Here is a 22,415-nt window from a genome sequence, read left to right as displayed (position 1 = left end):
GCCAATTTTAAAGGATGACAGTTTGAGCCAAGACCTCGTCAGCAAAATTTGGGAGAAAATATTTCCTATAGTTCTAGGAAGAAACCAAGAGGAAAAGAAGGAGGCTAATACACCAGATGGCACCAGTAGAAAAACATACATATAATTGATTCCCAATCACTCCTCTGCTTACTATTGTCCATACACACTCCTCACACCATGAAATGTTCATTTAAAAACAACTTAAAATACTGTGGGACACAACATAATCAGTCCCAGGTCTCTCCTCCAGAAATCTTTAGAGTTGTAGACTTTGAATTAGTCTCAGGATAGACAGTGGTCTCACCACTTTTAAGAGAGAAGCAGTGCCACACCCCAGCCAGGGACAGTCTTGAACACCCCATCGAGGGTTAGCTTTTGCCTGGGGCAGAGGAGAGTCAGACAGGACAGTTGCCACAACAAGTAGGACACGGGCCCCTCTCCCCTCATCCAACAACAACAATAATACTAATAGCTAGAACCAATTGAAAGCTTACTGTGTGTAAGCCTATTTGCCTCTGTGAACTCAACAACTCAGTGAGACAGATACCATTTTATCCACAGTTTATAGATGAAGAAACTGACACCCAGAAATGTTAAGTCACTTACTCAAAGTTACCGAGATCCAAAAATCTTGAAATAGAAGTCAAACTACAGTAGTTGACTTCCAGACTCTCTTCTGAAGACTGTTTTCTGCTTGTGCTGACACTGTATTTCCTCCGTGTGAAAAATGGCAGGATGGGTAAGAAATAAGAGACACAACAATTCACAAACAATATCTTGTGATGAAAATAAAAGTTGGGTTTTCTAATTCGGACATCTGATCAACCTATTTCTGACTTTAATATCTTTGTCATCACCAAAAGGCTAAAAAGAATAGATGTATTTTCCTTAGTTTACGTTGAGTTCTTTCTCATGTCTCAGAATGTGTTCCCTGACTTGTATTTTGGGGGGTGATGGTGAAGGGGCTCTCAGGGGATTGATTCTCCCTATGATCACGGAAACAGAAAGGCTCTTGTCCTGGCAGAGTGGGGGGATGGAAAGGAGAGTCAAAATATTGCACACTGACATTTCAAACTTTTGGCACTGTATCTTAAAGCCCTGACAATATTTTTACGTTAATTTCCCTTTTGAATGTTGGGAAACTAAGCAAAGAAGAGCAGTCTGCTTACTCTGTCATCTGGAGCAGTACAGAATAGGACAGGTAGGACAGAAAATAGCATCCCACACAACTCTGTTGCAAATGTGCACAGGATTTGGCCTTTGGATGGACAGAGGATTAAACCCAGAGCCTCTTTCAATGAGTTCTCCTCAGACACCAGTAATAAACTCTTCATATACCCTCCCAGCGATTCCTGAGGCCATAACTCATTTTTGATCTCTGAAGCCACTTGTTCAATTCTCTTAACTTCTGGGCCAAAATGAATTGCTCATTATTTATAGCAAGTATAAAAAAGTTCATAGCAACCTGTGGCCGGTTTCAAGGATGGCAACTTGTATTTTCATAATTTGCACATCGGCAGTGGCCAAACTTTTGAAAAGATTTATCCACACCCAGGAGTTCTCATCATGGCTCAGTGGTAACAAACCCGACCAGCATCCATGAGGATGCGGGTTCCATCCCTGGCCTTGCTCAGTAGGTTAACAATCCAGCATTGCCGTAAACTGTGGTGTAAGTCGCAGAGGAGGCTTGGGCCCTATGTTACCATGGCTGTCCCATGGACCAGCAGCTGAAGCTCAGATTTGACCCCTAGCTGGGAACTTCCATATGCCTCAGGTGCGGCCTTAAAAAATCATCAACAACAACAACAAAATATTTATGCACCTCCAGTGCATAAAAGATGGTAGTTTTAAAACCATTTTTACATTAATACTTATTAAGCATCTAATGTGATAAATCACTGGATTTTGGAGGCTGTGGGTTATACAGAGACCTTTAGAAAGCAAACATGAACTGGAGACTGCAGTTTGAAAATACTGAAGCAGAATCACCTACCAAAAAATGGATTTTATAATATGAATCAGTCCTCGTGTAAGCTGGGACCAGTCAGCTGACTTCTTTGGAACACCAGTTTTTTCACCTTGTGAAACAAGATTTTATTCATTCAACAAACAGTAGAGCTAAGTTAAAGAAATCCCATAGACCCTGGATCGATGGCTAGCGCCGGCCTCAATTTCTCATTCGTTGCAACAGAGATATAAGTAAATCTCCTTCCGAGGTATGAAGATTAAGGCATCTACTCAAACCTCTAAGCATTATGCCTAGCAACTTGTAAGAGGTTGGTACTTGACTGTTTTCATTTTCATCATCACTGATGGAGCCCATTCTACACCCGATAGTGTTAAAAAAAAAAAAAAAAAAAAAAAAAAACCCTCAAAATACAAAGTTGTATAGGGCACAAGGAAATCCTCCAGGCATCCGCTTTGTAAAGAGGAAGAAAGTCAACAGAGGTTTGTAATAAAGCAGAGTGAGAACTCTAAGAATACGTCCAGCTGCCAAGGTGGCACAAAGAAGTAAGCACTCAAGTCTTTCTGGGGAAAGAGAACAGGCTCCACCAAGAAGCTGCTGAAACCTTGAAAGTAGAAGACGTGTAAAAGCTCAAGGCTTAACGTTATAAGCTCTTTAAACGGTTGATCTAGAATCCCACATGTATGAAAGCTACCTTGCAGCATCCAATACGCAGAGCACATCCATTAACTGACCATTCAGAAATGTAGTCATTAATTACCGCGGGACACCTTTCCCCCACAAGACCAAACAAAAAGCCCTTAGCAAGGACAGTTCTGGGGGTTGGGAAACTATTATGTCGTCCCACTTTCGGTATATGTGCTGCACCTTTCTCACAGGCAGACAATTGGAGGTCAAAATCAGGCCCAATCAAGGAGAGGGTGGCCAAGTCTCTGACTTTTCATTCGCATCTGACACCGCGCTTCTTTTAAACCAGGCGCCCGTGCTGGGTCAACAGTTTCACGCGGGTCAAAGGAGATGAGCCAAAGATCAAGATGAGAGGCGCAATTTCAAAGGCGTCGGTCGGTGCCTGGCAGGAAAAAGTCTGTTCGCTGACGACCAGCCCAGGGGCCATAAGGAACCCAGTCTCAGCGGGCTCCAGCAGGGCCGCGAGTGCCCGCCTCTGACAATGTCATTCCCCGCCCCGGGCCGCGCAGTGTTTGGGGTGCACTGGAACTCCCTCTCCACCCCCAAACTCAGCTTCATTGCTAGAGTCTTTTCTCCCGGAACACAGAAAACCTGCGGACTGTGCTCTCAGTTACAATCGGTCAGAGCAGCAGCGCAGCGCAGCTGTACGGAAGCTCCCCGCCCCTCGCGCGCTCCCGGCCGCCGCTCACGCCTCCGCTCCCGGGGGCGGCGCTCGCTCGAGTGCGCGGGGGCAGGACGGGACGGGGCGGGGCGAAGCGCGAGCTGCTCCCCTCCCCCTCTGGAAGAGATTGACGAGGGCTGGGCACCAGCCCCAACCAATGAGCGCATCCCGGGGCGGGCCCTGGAACCAGCGGCTCAGGCTACTTAGAGTCGTCCGCGGGGCTGAAGGAAACCAGAACCGAGTCGGGACTGCTCAGGTGGAGCCCGCAGTCCTGCCAGCGCCAACCAGCAGGCGCACCAACACCGCTCCGGAGACTGCACCGCACCGATCCGCGCGGGACAGAGCGGAGCCGCAGCCCCACGCGTCGCCCAGGACCCGCTCGCCAGCACTACCTCCTCCGGACTACCGCCGCAGCACCCATGGGGACCAGGAGACTTTAAAGGAGTTTGGGGTTTCGGGAGCAGGGAAATCACGGGTACGAAGAGGCGGCTTTATTTGCCTTGGCAACGTGTTTTCTTCGTCCGATTGTTGGCCTCTGTGCCCGGTAGGAGGGTGGGGGTCTTTTAGCTGAAAGTGGATCTGCCTACACAACCAACACCCGCACACACACACACACACACCGCGCCGGCTTTCCCCATCCTTCCCTTGCCTCTTTGTTAGGTTATTTTAGACAGAGCAGCCTCGCCCTGGCGCAGTCAGATTGCTTCTGCTGGGAGAAGGCAAGAGAACTAAGGGGCAGAGTGCACCTGCCTGCGTGGGCAGGTGTGCCCGGGTGCGTGGGTGTACGTGCACTAGCGAGCGTGCAAGCCTGTAATTAGAATTCTGTTACGGATGTGGGGATCTGAGTGGCTCGTCTCGAAGATTTATCATTATGTGTGGATGTGACATTGTCACACCAGTATACTAGCTTGTCAGTGTCTGGACCCCAAGTGTGCAAAATTTTGCTGGTGTCAAGTGAGTGCCTGCGAATGTGTCCGATTGTCATTGTGCGAGGCGCTGTCGAGGAGTGTAATCTAGTGTAGAAGTGAGAGGTGGGCTGGAGAGTGTGGGCGGAATTATAAAATGTGAGCGCAGCTTGCTCCAAGCTCTGGGGCCTCGGCGCCCCTTTCTTCCAATCTACCCCTCCGTCCTTTCCTGAGTGTCCCGACTCCCACGCTGCTACAACCCGCCATGTCCTCCCCACTGGGACCCCACACGCCGCCAGCCCTACAGCCTTTTCTCTTGTGGGAGTTGGACCGGGTTCCCGTGTAAGGTCCGAGGCTGTACCCGCTTTCGCCCAGCTGACTGGTGGCTTCTGTTCGGGTCCTGGACCCGGGTAGGCACAGGGAACTCGGCTGGTGCGGCTGACTCCAGTACAGACGCGCCGGCGGCCAGGTCCCAGTGGGCACTGCTTGTCGTGGGGAGGGGCAGCCCGACTCTGACCGTGCCTCTCCCTCTTCTCTGTGCTTCCGCAGATCCCCTCTCCTGGCCCTCACCTCGCCGCGTCATTGATGGGCAACCAACTGGACCGCATCACCCACCTCAACTACAGCGAATTGCCCACAGGGGATCCGTCGGGGATCGAGAAGGACGAGCTGCGGGTCGGGGTCGCCTACTTCTTCTCGGATGAGGAAGAGGACCTGGACGAACGCGGCCAGCCCGACAAGTTTGGCGTGAAGGGCCCCCCGGGCTGCGCTCCGTGCCCAGAGAGCCCCAGCCGCCACCACCACCACCTGCTGCACCAGCTGGTCCTCAACGAAACTCAGTTCTCCGCCTTTCGGGGCCAGGAATGCATCTTTTCCAAAGTGAGCGGCGGCCCTCAGGGCGCCGACCTGAGCGTCTACGCGGTCACGGCGCTGCCCGCACTCTGCGAGCCCGGCGACCTGCTGGAGCTGCTGTGGCTGCAACCCGCGCCGGAGCCGCCCGCGCCCGCCCCACACTGGGCCGTCTACGTGGGCGGCGGGCAGATCATCCACCTGCATCAAGGCGAGATCCGCCAGGACAGCCTGTACGAGGCGGGCGCGGCCAACGTGGGCCGGGTGGTGAATAGCTGGTACCGCTACCGCCCGCTGGTGGCCGAGCTAGTGGTGCAGAACGCCTGCGGTCACCTGGGCCTCAAGAGCGAGGAGATCTGCTGGACGAACTCGGAGAGCTTCGCCGCCTGGTGCCGCTTTGGCAAGCGGGAGTTCAAGGCGGGAGGGGAGGTGCCCGCCGGCACGCAGCCCCCGCAGCAGCAGTACTATCTCAAGGTGCACCTGGGTGAGAACAAGGTGCACACGGCCAGGTTTCACAGCCTGGAAGACCTCATCCGCGAGAAGCGCCGCATCGACGCCAGTGGGCGCCTGCGTGTGCTCCAGGAGCTCGCCGACCTCGTGGACGACAAGGAGTAGCGGGGGGAACAGCCCCTCCTCCAGTCTCCCCGCGCCCTGCTCCCTCCCCCACGCCCGGGCTTCCAGGCCGGCGACTCATCATCCCTGACCCCTCGAGTGGCCGCCGCCAGTGGCCAGTGCCCAGGCTGCAGCCTTGCACCCCTCCGGCAAGGGGCAGGAAGTCTCAGGAACTGGTCCCGGGACTGAAAGAGCTGTGTGGGCCCGGCTGAGATCCCCAGTGGTGGTGATGGTGTAGGGAACCCCAGCGTGCGCCTTCCCCTTGAGTTTTAAGTGGGGAGAAGAGAAGGGGCCGAGGGGAGCAGGGACTAAGCCTCCCCCACAAGTTACTGGTCAGTGATGATCACCCGACTTACTAGAAAGGGACCCTCACAGCCCCAAACGCGCACACACAAACCGGTGGGAGGTGAGAATTGATCTTTTCCGGGCACAGTTCAGCTCCAGTATGGTTGGGTCCCCAGATTGCAGGATTTCCAAGAAATCCAGCCTGTCCCTCATGCACTTGTGAATAATTCCACAAGAGAGCACTTGGGGACTCCGGGTTATCCCCGAGGCGGCCTGGGACTTTTCCAGCTCTCCAGCCTTTGGTCTCCTGACTTCGCATCCGCAGCTCCGGGCTCAGCTAGCCAGTGTCTGCTTCCTGCTCTTTCCACCGAGGGAAGCGAAACGCCACCCCCCCACCCGCATTTGTCTGTGAGTCTCCCTTGCTGGCAGAAGGGATGCCTTCCCGGTCCCCAGGGGAAAATGGCGCAGCTAATTCGGTGAGGCGAGCCGGCCCCGCCCCCAGCGAGAAGTTCACTTGGTGTCCGCGAACTTGAATTTGTGAAGAGGGCGCTCATTCTTAACCACAAATTGTGCCCTCCTTGAGCTGCGTTTCAGAAATAACCCTGCTTTTACAGGGATTGAAGGAGAGAGAGAAGGAGGGGGAGGACATGGCAACATTCCAGAAACCAGCATTATTACAACACCATAGCCAGTATGTTTAGTTTGGCTTTTCCTAACAGAAATCTCAGAAGGTGGGGAAGGTGGAAATAAAGTTTTAAAAACGAGAGAGCAGTTTTCCAACGATGTCAACAAAGCCTATCGTGTTGATGTTTTTTATTGACCATTTTAGCAACATGCTAATAAAATTTCAAATTGAAATTTTTATTTTCATGGCTTTAATCCATGATAGTTTAAATACTGGGGGCCATTAAGAGTGGATTTAGCTAAGAGCTTAGCTAACATTGCCTTTTCACTCTATTTTTCTCAAATCTCATGAGAATTCTGTTTTTGAATATTGTAGTTAATTGTTTTGGCTTTAAAGGCAGCCCTGGTAATGGTGGAATTGTTAACCAATGTGTGTATTGTGCTGAATTTCTGTCAGTTAAGGGGTTTACTGCTTTGTTGGAAATTGCTAGTGGGTTCCATGATGTTTCTTTTCTCCAGGTTGTATACCATAACCATCCCGTATTTGCATTTCTATTTTTCTTCCTGTCCCCCTGATTTTCGTAAAAAAAAAAAAAAAAAAAAAGACTGTAGAGTTGTTGGCTTTTCCCCCTCCTCCTTGGCCAGTCCCACAATTTATTCCTGAAAATTAGAAAGAACTTAATAGGATCAGGATGAAGTTTTTTTTCAAATAATTAAGGCTGTTTGAAACCCCTTCCTTGGGCAAGGACTTGCCCACTTCAGCCCCTGTGCTGGAGCCCCAGCCTGACTGTTACTTGATTCAGTGTGTGTCAGACACCTACAGCATCTATGTCTTTTTCAAGGGAATTTGTCAAATAATGGTGTTGAGCTAATTGTTGCAAGCAATTGCATATTGACAGCTGTGATTTTTTTGGATAGCAAATATTATGGCCAAAGCCAGTTTCTTGGCATTTCAAAAATAATGCAATAAAACCTAGTCGAGGTTAGCTGAGACTGGAAATGGAAATGCCTTTTCTCATGGTAAAATGATTCATTTCTGGGTTTGTTTTTTTTTTTGTTTGTTTATTTAGTTTTTTGGGTTTTTTTGTTTTGTTTTGTTTTGTTTTTCATCCTGGATTCATTCCCTGATCTTGTATCAAGAGATCAGATCAATGAAATATGAACTAGAGTATTTTTCTTAAGCCTATTGAGTGATTTATTTTTTAAAAATGTTTAAACGTGTATGCTTTTCTTTCAGCACATACAACAGCAAAACTTTTGTATTAACGAACTTACCTTTGCATGTATAGAGAACTGAAAATCATTTATTTCCCTAACTTATTCCTCTTTCAAATAACAGATGGCAGATCTGAATCCGAAATTCTTTGTTGTATCTGCACAGTCCACATTCTTTACTGTGTCCTACGACTGTATCTTGGCTCTCTGCTGTATTAAATACCATCCTAAGAACTTGTTCCAACAGGACTCCTTGTGACATTTTGTGTTCCACCTGTCACTCAGAGAGTAGGAACTTTAGCAAAATAAATAAATCGGCCTCTTCCCCTTAATACTAAGATTTATTTCCTTTGATGGAGCATAATCTTGCTAAGATGGTCACTCTAACAGAGGAATGGCTTATCAGCTTTATTCTTGCCAAGACTAGTTTAGCAATAAAAATGAGTTTGGCACCAAAGGAGCACTCATTACTATATTAGTCTATTAAGGATTGGGTTGATGATGATCATTCCACAAATTCACAACAGTAAAACATCAGTCACAAAGGGAACTTGAAAAGTCTGTACAGGTTCTCATATTCCTTCGAAAAAAATTATTATCTATTGGTCAGTATTAACACCAGAGGCAGAATAATTGTAATCATAGTGCATTTTGAGGAGGGAGTTAATCAAGATACTCTCTAAAAGTTTTATGCTGGAAAACATTATATTTTTAGGATGTTATTACACTGGGAATGAAACCAAGAAGGTGGAAGGTCTCTTGGAAAGTGGCATCAGCAGGCATGATTTTTATTATGAGTGAATATAATATCTCTGGATTTTTTATCAGAGTCATTGAAATTAAGCCAAAAGCCTCCTTACATTTTAATAGAGGTCAAGAATTAAGTTTCGGTTTTAGTTATCCTCAGAGAACAGGGCTTCCTGGTAACTTTCATGATGTTGAGTGTGGCTAAGTTGGTGATTGGTCCTGTTAGTAACCTGGTAGAAAACTATCCTCAGACCCCATTCCTTCTCCACTGCCAGAGGGTGATTCTGTAAAGTGAACTACTTTAAAAAAAAAAAAGAAGAAGAATATTTTTACTCAAGGAGTGCTTTGCTACACATTTTGTAATTTAAAAAGGGCCAGGGGCTGGAGAAGGAAGAAGGGAAGCTAGGCGTACTTAAAAAAAATTCCTAAAACACTTTTATTCCCAAAGTATATCCCCCCCTTTTTTTTTAATCCTGTAGAGCTTACATGTATGCAATTATTTTTTAAATTATATTAATGAGCCATATAGATATCTACAGTTCTAAATATTTAAAAATTTAAATGCCTGTCATGACTGTATTTTATTAAATAAAACAGTCACTTAAAAAATTAAAAGTCACTTAAAGTTAGAAAACACTTGTGCCAGATTAGAACTTCAAACACAGAAGCAGCTGGAAGTTCAATGGCGTTACCTGATCTTCCTACATTTTCAAAATTTTGATGTTTATCTTCCTTCTTGTGTCATGTTTCTGTGGTAAACACTACTGTGCATGCTATTGATGTTTACAAAAGAATTACCTGAATAATCAGTGTATCCTAACAGTCTTCAAACATTCCCTTATTTGCTGTGCCTAAGAGTGTGGTGTCTTTGGCCTCTAATGAATGGAAGAGGGTCGAATTTTAGTGAAATTAATACTAAGTGCACAAACAGAACTACCTAATTTGCTCATATCTAGTGGCCAATTTTTAAGTCATTCTGCTTTCTCTTTTTTAAAACAAATGAAGAGAATCTAGTTAGGTTTGCCTCTCAGAGATGATTTGCCATATGCATAAAGGGTCTGCAGGTGAAAATGTAGGCTTTCAGATTTCTAGAGACATTAAGAACTGTATTCAGAAAATGGTTGTCTACGACCCAATTTAATTTTTTTGTCGACAATTGCTGGCTATTAGAAGAATACATACATATATGTACATACACACATATACACATATGTCCATATAAACATATATACACATATATTAACAGAATATGTATTATCCTTATACACGTGTATATATACACATTTACCTTATATATGTGCATGTGCATATGTGTACACACATATATACATAAATACATTTCTACCTATAGGTAGTAATTGTGATTCATTCAATTATATGTATAATATACACACATGTGCAGAGTATTTGAAAACAAAATGGAGAGTTATTTATCTACAAAAACAGGAGGAAAAGTTCTAGGGTTCAAAATAGCTATCAAGTAACCAGGGCAGCAAGGCAGCTATGCCTAAAATGAAACATAAACGAAAAGAAGAAAATGTGGGTGTTGCAGTTAGCTTTAGTCTCACTTTAAGAAGACTATGTGCCTGTTTAACTAAAACCAACACAAGATTCAAAGCAAAGCTGTATAGATTAGAAACTCACTGGGAAATAAGATATAAGATGAAGGGGGAGGTTATGAAATGATAAAATAAGCTAATAAGCTTTTCCGCAGGAGACGCCTGTTCTCCATTGGAACTGAAGACAGGAACCTAAGATCTTATTTTCCAGCCGTTTAATAATTTATAAAATCTCTTTGATTTCATAACTCATAGGTTGTTGTTTCCCTCATTTGAACTTGCAATGTAAGATATTTAAGTATTTGAATATGATAGGGAAAAGAAAAAATAGTCTTTCCCGCCTTTGAGTCTTGTGATTATTGCATTCATTGGCAGCAGCCATGCTAATACTTTCCCAGGCTGTGGGCTTGACACAGAGTGGGTGCTCAATAAATATAAGACCGAAGCATTTCTCCACTTGAAGTTGTTCTCAGTGATACTTGATCACTAGGAAAACCAGAAGTCCCACCACCTCGCTTGTCTGTAGGGGAACCTAAATTTCTATCACTGAAATTGAAGGGTTTTCCCACCTCAGCAGGCTCACAGAAATATAACTTTTGAAGCTGTAAAGCTGATTTCATTTAAAGGGTATTCTGGATATTCTGTTAGCTTCTAGAAAAAGAAAAAAAAAAAATACAGCTATTGAAGATCCAAAGAGAAAATGTTCTCTTACCATTTGGTCAGAGAGGGGAAAGGAAACTAGTAATTCTGACAATAACTTCTCACAACCTCATCTCTTATTTACCACAAGACAGGTCCCTCCCCTCCCCCCGCCCATGAAACCACAAGATTATTTCTTCAGAAGGAAGCTTATTATGGAAGGTCTTGCTAAAAATTTTCTTCAGAAGTGCAGGGGAAAACCTACTAGATTGTGAGCTTAATTCCCTGGGAAAATTAAATTTGATGGAGTTTGGTCATGGATATTTTTCTAAATAAACATTACAATAGCTAAATAATTGCTCTACCCATTGGCTTTTATAATCCAATTATTTTTTTAAAAATGTGAACATGAATCCTAAATAAGCTTAATTCAATTCAAAGGGGAGAGGTATGTAAAATATTAGGTGAAGATAGAGCCTACTGTCCTAAATTTTAAGCACAAAATAAATGCTTCAGAAGTTATTTTGAGCTACATTCAGTGGTCCAAAATATAGAAAAAATCATATAAGGCCACTGCTTGTATGCTTCCTAAGGAAATTCTTGCCATCAATTTGTGATAGAGACATTAAAGTTTTAGTCATGCCACAAGGAGAAACATGAGCGCTTCCCTATTATAAGTATACTGATATTTGCTGTAACAAATATTATTCTAAATTCAATCATTTTCCCCTCCAATTGTCTCTCAACATGCCAGCACTTTGCTGAGTGCCAAGCCCATTGTTTTCAGATTTCAGATTCTCCTGGGGAATGAGCAGATCCAAAGGGATAATACCACCAATAATTTCATAAAATATCTCCAAACATATAATAGCATACACGTTATTTCATCCTGCCTTCTGCTTCTAGGTGGAAAAGTTTGCCTAGGATCTGAGCCAGAGAGAGGCTAAAGCCAAGTGTAGGTCTGCTCCATTTTGCAAATAAAAGTACATGCCACTTGATTACTTTTGAATTGCAGATTTAAAAATAATAATAATAATTTTAGTATAAGTATATCCCAGGAACAATTTGGGACATACTTATACTAAAAAAATGATCTGAAATTCAAACAAAACTGCATGCCCAGTTTAGTATCTGGCAACCCTACTCAGGGAAGACCTCACCACCTCTAGGAAGACAGAGGCTCTGTATTTTTAGAGCTAAGGACCTATCCTCTACCCACATCATTGAAGTCTTATCAGATTGCTCATGCGTCTTTTAAGGCCAAAGCCAGATTCAGGTCCAGGAATAAGCATATAGCCCAGAAAAATCCTCAGAAAAAAAGAATTCACAAGCTCCTAGTCATTGAGAAAGTCGGTTGTATGTAGGTGGGGGTGGAGTTGGGCTGGGGTGGGGGAGTGTTTCACGTTTTTTGTTCTTATACTCTTTTGATTCTATATAGGATGTGCCATCCATTGTCTGAGGGATTGATGACTACTTCCCCAGATACCGTCAGAAACACTCTATGCCACTGTTTTTAATCCCACCCACTACTTATCGCAATCTGGGTCCTCACCTCACACCTGGCTATCATAGCTTCCTCACCTGTCTCTCTCTCCCCCTGGCTCCTCTATCTAAACACCTGCAGCCCTGGCAATCTTTGTAAATTTGGACCCATTGCTCACAGGATAAAGGCTAAAGTTCTAGGGGGCAGTCAGGGTGCTCCATGGTTGAACTCCTGGGTCTGACCAGTTGCATTTCTCTTGACCCCCCACATTTTGCAGAACATGAAGTTTTTCTTCATTCTTTCATGTCTTTCTATATTGGTACCTCCACGTGATTGCCATTCTTGTTTCCTTAATGGTAAACTCTTATCCATCCCTCATGGCCAATCTCCAAACTACCCCTAGCATTTTTAGTAATTTTCTCTTGTGTGTTCCCACTGAATTTGCTTCCACTTGCCTCAGACTCTCCTCTGCCATAAATACTGTCTCTCCCTACACGGAGCTCTGTTAGAGAAGCCCCTGGGACTTACCCATTCTTGCAACTGCAAAGTCAAGTTCTTATGCTAGGTGCTCAGTTAGAGTCTATTGGATGGATGGAAGATGTGGGGAAGGGAGAAGTGTTGGTTCCTCCATAAGCACATGAGGCAGCCTCTCTCCCACTCACTCTCAGCCAAACCACAGGAGGAATCCATCAACTTATATGTGATTCTCCTTGAGAACCAGGCCACAGAAGATTAGTTTCTGTTTAGAAAATAAGCTAGAATTATGAGGGATCTTCATTTCTTATAATACCCTACAAAGGATGGCAGATTAGCCTTTTATGTTGAAAAGTTTCCTCTACCCTGGTTATACCTGTGTAAACATTTCTTCGTGAATGAACTCAATGCGTTTCATTACAATGGAAATACAGATTTTTCTCCTCTTGGTGACTTGATTTACGCTTAGGTGAGAGAGCTTGGAGAGCTGCAGATTTAGAAGGCAGCTGAGAGGCGACTGGCAAGATGTGAAGATGAGACATTTCCCGTATGGGGACCACTTTAGCAAATGGGTCCTGGGTGGCCATGTTCAATCAGAACAGAAAACACCTGCTGAAAACCCCAGTCCCGTTCCCCCTTTTGGGAAGTAAAATCTGTAAAAATATACCAATAGCATAGGTAGAAGAAAAGGATCCCCTTGCCTGACAATCCAGCAGGGGGAGCAAAGGAAAACCAAGCTCCTTTGAACGGTGACATCTGGATCTCCAGGCTAGTTGAACAGCTAGAATAATTTTGAAATGATTGGAAATACTATTGAGTGCTAAAAAGGTAACTAGATTAATGTCTTATAAAATATATATGGTTTGATATTTGATATTTTCTCTGGAACTCTTAGGAAGAGCAGCCCGTGCTTTTCCAGGGAATTATTCTCTTAGCACCTCTGGACATTTAATATAGTTTAATAGGGTTTCGGTCATGGTTATGGTTATCTGTATTTCAGAAAAGCCATTTTAATTTGAGAATTTTAAACCATAACATCCAGTGGAGAAAAGAAGCGTTAAAACTCAAGAATGGAGTACGTCTTGAGAATGAAATATTACTAATTTGGGATTTGAAGCCCATGTAAATACAGGTTATGGTAAAGCATTGCTGTTGCCCAGAGAGCAACTTCCAGAGGAGACAGCAGACAAAGAATTTTCGTCATGCAGCCTTGCCATTCTGATTTCCCAAATCAGAGCTCCTTGTATACATCTGTTTTATTCGTGTATGATTTTATGAGCCAGGGTCTGCACAAGGAAGCGGAAGCAGAGGGAGTGCTCCATCCTCCACAGACCAACAAAATAAGTGCTTGACAGCCCAGATCTGTTCTGCCTGTGGTACTTCCTTCAAGCCTCTAAGGGCTTTCCATAACTTACCAGACGAAACCCAGACTCCCGGCATCCTTCAAGCTTTGTTCCACTCTGCCCCCTACACCCCAGCCTCTGAAGCTTCAGCCCCTGGCCCATCACCATACATTCTCACTGTGAGTCATTTCTGCTTAACCGCTTACCTGTCTCCAAAAGCCATGCCATTGTACGCCTCTGCTCAGGCTGCTTCATTTGTCTGGAATATCCTTCTCCTCTCCTAGGCCTTATATCAAAATCTTTCTCATCCTTAAGGACTCAGTTCATTTATCAGCTGCTCTGGGAAGCCTCTCCTTCTCCCCCAAACCCCCTCCTTCGACGGCAATAGGCCAAATTAATCCTTTCTCACTGAGCTCCTGTAGTTTTTTACCAAAACATTTAACATTCACTTCACTCACCTAATATTCTGATCTTCAGCCCCTAGACTATGTCAGACATAATTTATTTAAGTTATTAGGAACCAGATTACTTTCTGAAATAGGTTTTAATCTTGAGGCAGGGATCTTGGTGTTTTGATCTTTAGTAGCTAACACCTGGCCATATTAGATGTTCAACCATTGCTGACTTAATCCAATTCAGTTAATTCAAAAGCAACTATCCTTCTGCAAGAACAGCAAGTGCTATTTTTAAATTAATTTTCTAATGGGAGATCAACTCCCTAAACATTTGTTGGGTCCTTATTAAAAGAAAGCCTTGTTTTAGGTCATGTGGATACAAAGCATGGTCTAGACTTTAAGAACTCAATCGGGTAAAGGAGAAAGTTACACTATTAGCCATAATCTTCTACATCCCAGAATATAGGTCACTAACAAGGTATAATTTTTTTTTCTTTTTTTTTTTTTTTGCTTTTTAGGGCCACAATCTTGGCATATGGAAGTTCCCAAGCTAGGGGTCGAACTTGAGCTGCAACTGCTGGTCTGCAGCATGGCCACAGAAGTGCCAGATCTGACCTGCGTCTGTGGCCAACTTGACAACTCATGGCAACACTGGATCCTTAACTCACTGAGTGAGGCCAGGGATCAAACCCAAGTCCTCAGGGATTCTATTGGGGTTCATTACCACTGAGCCACAAGGGGAACTCCAACAAGGTATAATTTTTTTAAAAATATTGTAAAAGCTCAAAGGAAGGAGCGTTTGGAAGCAGACATCAACTCCAGGGAATGAAAGTCATTGACTAGGAAAGAAGATCTGAATGATATTTTGTTTTGTTTTGTTTTTCTGGAGGTGCCTGCAGCATGTGAAAGTTCCTAGGCTAAGGACTGAACTCACACCACAGTAGCAACCTGAGCTGTTGCAGTGACAATGCTAGGGTCTTAACCTGCTGTGCCACAAGGGAACTTCCTGAATGTTTTTAAGATAATAACACATTTTTGTTGAATTTTTATTAACTGTTGAGAAAACAAAGAAGTTTTTTATGTTATTTAAATGCAATAGACTATCGTCTGTCATTTCTGTGTAAAATTCTGCTTTTAGAGTGAGTTTAGTCCGACAAATTCTGTAGAAGAGAGATTTGAATGTAATGAAGCAAAGCCCATTTGCTGGGGAACTACTGTGATTGGCAGGTGATTAGCATTTAATTTATTAATTAATTCACCTCCCAGCGCATTTTTGTAGGCAAGACCTTTGATTGATAGATGCACTGGTTGCCTAAGACCTAGTTCACAGGGTTAGAACAAATTCTCTAATGCATAGCTGTGCAAATAAGGGGCTTCTTGGAGCTGGGCTGGGCCCAAAGCAGTGATGATCTTAGTCCATCTGAGTGAAAGTCCTCCTACTCAAGTAGAGAGATCAAGGCCACAGACAAAGGGACAGGGCCACAGGTCAGTCCTGAGTGGCCAGGTGAACTATGGAGAAAACCCAGCCAAAATATCAGAAGCCATGAGGACACTGGTCAGATGGCCAGATGGAGTGTGCAAAATGTCTCAAGTTTAAGGCCATTTTGCCAAGATGGAATCAATAATTGAGATGAAACTATTGCTAAGAGGAAACTGACAACTCTATGAAATACTACTGGCTCACCAACTGTATAAATATTTCAACTTATAGCATTGTGCGTATAATTTAAAGACAACCTTTGGGTGGAAAAAGCAAGTTTACTAACTTTGGCAATATTCCTTCAATACAAATAATAAAATTTCTTTGAAGAAAAGCCCATCTAAGCCTCTTGTCTAAAGAAATGCTAAGTTTGCTCAGGTGTTTCCAATGGCCTTTGGTGAATAGCACTGGCTTTCTAAATACTTCTAATAATTTCAGTAAATATCTCTATGAAATTGAATGTATAATACAGGAAAAGTGTTCCTTCTTATGTGAAATTCCCATTTGCTTTAAAAAGGAGACATCTTACATTATACAGAAAGATTGGGAAATATCCAAAATGCCAAGGTATACAAATATCAGTGACTGGATTGTAGTTAAGTGTTGAATTTCATGCTAATGAATTCCAAAGATAAACAGCTGACTTTATGCATTTATTTTAATAAGGCTGTGAAAACAGTCCATTTACAGTGTAGAAACCCCTTGTCTTTTAAAAATGCCATACAGAATATTTTAATAAATTAAATTTGTCTGCCTGTCAAATCTGTCAAATTGATAAGACCCCTCAAGGAGTATTGCTGATGCTGTAGTTCTATTTTTTCAATAGGATTACATTCGGAATTTAATATGGGCTGCTTAGAGCAAGAATCCATCCATCAGAGTAATTTTAAGTAACAAACACTAAGATAATATCCTAAGTCTCCAACTTTGTAAAGCCAAAGTGATTGTTTCTTTTGCAAACTCTTTCATTACCTACAATAATGTTCTAAATATTAAATGTCTATAATGATGAAATCACCTAGGTTGACATCATCAGAACAGTAGCTATTGGCATTTGCTCAGAGAAGTATAGATCACAAAGTCCACTGTCATTCTCACAACATGTGTCAGTCAGGTCTTGCTGTCCCCTGCGTATAAATGGGGGAATCTGAGGCTTATCAGGGACAAACACTCAGCTCAATATCACACGTCTTGCTTTTAGTAGAACCAGCACTTTAATTTAGGTGTTCAATCAGAACACCTAAATCAAACCCGTTGCATTTTTGATGTTACGTTTTTGACATTACGTCAAAGCCATTACGTTTTTGTCTCTCACAATATTTTCCTGGAATAATCAAATGTCTCCTTCCACTATTTTCTCATAGGGGAAACCCACTTAATATTTGAAACTATCACATGGGAATATTACACTAAACCTCTAGTAGCAGTTGCTAAACAAAGATAAATCCTTAAACAAGATACTGCTATATATTATAGCACAGGGAACTATATTAAATATCTTATAATAAACCTTAATGGAAAATAATATGAAAAAGAATGTATATGAAATACAAATTAAATCACTTTTGGTTCACTAGAAACAAAGATAGCATTGTAAATCAAATATACTTCAATTAAAAATTCCTACAAAAAATAAACTCTTCTTTTTTACAATAATGTATCTAAGAGAAATACATATTAGGGTATGAAAAAACACAAACCCAAGGGATTAATCTCCAAAATATACAGACATCTCATGCAGCTCAATACCAAAAAAAAAATATATCAAATAATAGAAGATTTTAATAGACATTTATTCAAATAAGACAGACAAATTGCCAACAGGCACATGAAAAGATGCTCAACATCGCTAATTATTAGAGAAATGCAAATCAAAACTGCAATAAGGTGTCACCTCACACCAGCCAGAATGGCCTTCATCAGAAAGTCTGCAAACAATAAATGCCAGAGAGGGAGTAGAGAAAAGGGAACCCTGCCACACTGTTGGTGGGAATGTAAATTGGTGCAACCACTATGGAAAACAGTATGGTGGTACCTCACGATATTAAATATAGAACTACCATGTGATCCAACAATCCTACTCCTGGGCATCTATCCAGAGAAAACCATAATTCAAAAAGATACATACATCTCAGGGTTCACAGCAGCACCATTTACAATAGCTAAGACATGGAAGAAATCTAAATGTCCATCAGCAGAGGAACAGATAAATGCAACCTGGCATGTAAATACAAGGGAGTACTACTCAGCCCATAAAAAGCCATTTGCAGCGACATAGATGGACGTAGAGATTATCTACTAAGTGAAGTAAGGCAGAGAAAGACAAATATCAGATGATATCACTTACATGTAGAATCTAATAAAAATTATACCAAAAAACTTATTTACCAAATAGAAAAAGACTCGCAGATTTCAAAATCAAACTTATGGTTACCAAAGGGGAAAAGTGGTAGGGAGGGATGAATTAGGAGATTAGTAATAACATATATATACTACTGTGTTTAAAATAGATAGCAAACACCTACCATATAGCACAGGAAATCTACGCAATATTTTCTGTAGTAACTTATGCGGGAAGAGAATCTGAGAAAGAATGGATCTATGTATATGCATTAACTGATTCACTTCACTGTACACCTAGAACTAACACAACATTGTAAGCAAATTATACTCCAATAAAATTTAAAATAAATAGAATAATATAAAAATTAAATGAACTAAAAAACAAAAACACAAACCCATTCAAGTTTTGGACCAGCTGTATAACACATACCCTAATCACCTAGACTCGATGTTCCGTCTCCTGGAATGGGAGGCATGTCTAAAAGTCAAGATGGGGAGTTCCCTGGTGGCCTAGCAGTTAAGGACTCAGCATTGTCACTGCTGCGGCTCAGGTGGCTGCTGTGGCTAGGGTTCTGTCCCTGGCCTGAGAACTTCCACATGCTGTGAGCATGGCAAAAAAAAAAAAAAAAAAAAAAGAAAAAGAAAAAGTCAAAATGGAATCAAGCTTCAATGTTGTGATTCTTTTGCTTTTCATCCTGAACTTCAGAAACAGAGCTCTCCTCTTTGGATGATATTCAAGGAGTCTGTATCTATCACGGGGTCCAAGACAGTCCTCAAAGGACTGTTTATTTATTGGTCAATAAATAGTGTACTGCTTATAGCGTTTTGGGGAAATGTCTCTCAAAAACAGGCAGAACAATAACAACAAATCAATGCATACTATGTTTCTAATTCCTTATAAGAAGTCTTAAATTCTGGATTAAAAAAAAATGTGTACATGATTGCAAGGAAATTTTTCTGGTAAGGGCTTGTGATAGTTATACAAATTAATGCCGGTTTAGGGGCTGGCCAGCCCTAATAGCAGGGTAACGGCATGAGTCAGGCCCTGCAGAGATCTAGCTGAAGGACATAGCTATATGTGTAAAGCAGCCTGTTTAACTTATCTAGTGAGAACATGCTGCAGTGAACCAGCAGTTACATGGCCAGTCTCATGAAAGAACATCTCAGGATTCAATCCATGACATTTCCATCTCTGAATGGAATTAGTTATTCCTCGTGAACCATTTACTCACTAGAGATCACAACAACCCAGAATAGGAAAAAGTCAGTAAATAAATCATCTAGCAGAAGGATGGCATAACGAAAAGGACACTGGATGTTGAAAACTTCATGGCTATAAATCTGACTGCTTGCTTCCTGGCTGTGTGATCTTGGACAAATCATAGCCCTGGGGCCTCTGTCCCTTCACCTTTGAAAAGGAGATTGTGAACTCTAACTCACAGGGTTAGGATGAAGTTAAAATTTAAAACAGCTGTGACATTGTCTGTCCACAATGCTTTCTTTATACATAAAAGGCAGTTGGTTGAATCAGATGAATCCAAGTTACTCAGTGAATTCTTTTTTAACCTTTGGGATTACAGGTTTTCTAATTCCTGAATGGGTTTTATTTGTCTCCACTTAGATGGGAAGGCTTTGGAAAGACTGGATCTTGTCTTGCTCATTTGTTTTTATCCCCTCCTCATTAGCAGAATTTCAAGCATGCAGGAGTGGTTAAAAACTGTTTTTTCCTTTTCATGGCTGCACCTGTGGCATATAGAAGTTCCCAGGCCAGGGATCAAACATACCGCCACGGCTACCTGAGCCACTGCAGTCGGATTCTTAACCAACTGCACCATGGTGAGTACTCCCAAAAACCTTTTTGATAAAAATCAGAGGGCTGTTGAAATTTCATCCAAATAGAAGTTCTCTGAGGAAGATGAACATGGGTGTTTGTAAAATGGAAATAGGAATTATGCTATTAAAGGAAGGACAAATACCTCCTTCCAAATTGCTACTGAATAATTAGGTCTAAGCTGCCTTGGAACCCTTTAAGGAGCACCTGTGGGTATGTTTCTGTGGTCGAGAATTCTCCAGGAATTGTTGTCCATCCTTCCTGGAGAAACCAGTTAGCTCTTACCTGTGTTCCCTGCTGCTAATGGGCACCATTCTCGCAGTTAACTTCTTTACCCTTCAAACTGAAAATCCTATTTCGTGGTTTGCCTCAGGTGCATCTTGGAGGGAGTTCTGATACAAATGACTCTTTGTTATAAACGGTATGCTTTCATTTGTTTCTTTACTCAGACTTGTAAGAGAAAACTTGTATATATATTGTGTTCCTCCATCTCTACATCTGCTCCTCAGAGACTCAATCTCTTTTTTAGAGGCTCTGCCCTTCTCACCTTCTTGGTCTTAGGGCCCTTGTCAATTACTGAGGAGCCTGAAGAGGTTTTGTTATACTTCTCAATATGTGCTATGATAGAATTAAATTAACACTGACATTTCAAAATACATTGATTTACTTAAAATACTAATAAAACTGATTACATTTTGCATACATGATAATTTTCATAAAAATAACTATATTTTCCAAAAAGAAAAGTGAGAAGAATGGTACTGTTTTACAGTTTTGCAAATTTCTTTTATACTGGCTAAACAGCAGACAACTGGTCCTCTTGTCTGCTTTTATATAAATCTGTTCTATCACATATCATATTAACATTTTAAAAACTGTAAAATATTATGAAAGGAGTAGAAAAACGAGAACCTTAGAATTATAAAAATAGACTTGACCTTGTACACCCCCTGAAAGGGTCTCAACGACCTGACAAAGTCCAGGACTCCACTTTGAGAAGCAGTGCAACTGGGTTTTGCCCAGTCTTCCAAGTAGCCTCTATCTAGCTGCTTCCAGTATTCGCACCCAAGAAAACCATCTGCCGAATTGCCATATTGTCAGTGAAATGCACTTGGAACTGGCATCCAGTTACACAATTGAAAATATCTTTTTTTTTTTAATTTTAAATCTTGTGTGTGTTCATGAAGGGTAGTTCCTTCCCCATCACTGGATAAAGTCAGGCATACCTTGAACTCTTCTCTTCTCTTTTAGGTAAATAGAAAGTCCTATAGTCTCTCTAAGCTTCAAAACAAACTCTCAGTGCTTACTCTGAAAACCCAGAGCCTTGAAAGAGCCAATTTCCCAATTTATTAAAAAAAAAAAAATACCAGTTCTTGTCTTTCCCCCACCTGGAAACCACTGTAGACAGCTTGTTCTGTCTTCACTTTTTCTTCCCCTGATAACTCTGGATCCAAACTCCTTAGGAGTGTTTGCATGTGTGTGTGTTGCGGGGGCGGATGGAAAGGATGGTGGAGGGAGGCTGGTAAGGGGATCAGGAAATGTCTGATTTGACTGGCACCTGAATAAAATGGCTTCACGCTTCCTGTGCCTGGCAGCTATTGAGATCTGAGTCTTTCATGGGTGATTTTAAGGGTCCTTTAAAGACCCACCCACTAGCAACTCACAGGGCAGCTGAATCCTGTCATTGGTGAATTCACTCTATTCCAGCAGCCACACACTCCCTCCTCACTACCAGTGCAGGGAAGAAGAAATCCCTCTGCTAGGAAGCCCTACTCGGGGGCGGGGTGTGTGTGTGTGTGTGTGTGTGTGTGAATCTCAGATACTCCTCAGCCCAGCTTCCTCTTGCATGTGGACCACATCTGGTGCAAGGGTCCTTTTTCTGTACAAACCGTGGCAGTGAACAATCTCCTACCTTCCAGATGTCCTGGAAGGGAATCCTAACTGCCATATACATGGAGCTCTCTGAGTGCTCCCTGAAGCCTGTCTTGCTAGGCTTAAGGTAAAGCAAGACGGCTCCACCCCATCTCTTGTTGGAGTTGGGGGGTGGGGGGTGTCTGACTTACAGTCCACCAGCATGCCCTCCCAAATCCTCTCCTTTTGCATATCCACAGTGTGGGTTTAAGAGTTGGCTAAACCATTTCTCTGCCATCTACAGTGGTGTTTTTCTAGTTTTTACTATAGTGTCCCATCTCTTTTTTAGCTCAGTGACTTAGTGAAAGCATCTAGTTTTACCTTCTGTTATTCATCTTAAAGAAACCAGCATCCACTGGCCACCCCGTAGCCCCAGGGGCTCTGG

The 22,415-nt window shown here is 42.6% G+C and overlaps 1 protein-coding gene across 1 annotated transcript; it reads left to right on the top strand.

Annotated features, from left to right (window-relative positions):
- Window positions 1-3,233: 3,233 nt before the first annotated feature.
- Window positions 3,234-8,069, top strand: LRATD1 (LRAT domain containing 1). The gene is made up of 2 exons (XM_003125420.7): window positions 3,234-3,810; window positions 4,790-8,069. Exons 1-2 carry the CDS (start codon window positions 3,493-3,495, stop codon window positions 5,702-5,704), a joined length of 1,233 nt encoding a protein of 410 aa, XP_003125468.1. The 5' UTR covers window positions 3,234-3,492; the 3' UTR covers window positions 5,705-8,069.
- The last annotated feature ends 14,346 nt before the right edge of the window (window positions 8,070-22,415 follow it).

Source organism: Sus scrofa, chromosome 3 (genome assembly GCF_054392235.1).
Source record: "Sus scrofa isolate SSC_HxYL_T2T_F1_AM1 chromosome 3, Sscrofa_HxYL_maternal_Yorkshire_Landrace_v2.0, whole genome shotgun sequence".
Classification (NCBI taxonomy): domain Eukaryota; kingdom Metazoa; phylum Chordata; class Mammalia; order Artiodactyla; family Suidae; genus Sus; species Sus scrofa.
Note: the sequence above shows the minus strand (reverse complement) of the source record. Positions and strands in the feature narration are given on the sequence as shown.

Coding starts and splice junctions, on each gene's coding strand:
- LRATD1 (XM_003125420.7), top strand. CDS start 3,493: ATGAGCGCATCCCGGGGCGGGCCCTGGAACCAGCGGCTCAGGCTACTT. Junction 3,811..4,789: donor CGGGAGCAGGGAAATCACGG/GTACGAAGAGGC, acceptor GTGCTTCCGCAG/ATCCCCTCTCCTGGCCCTCA.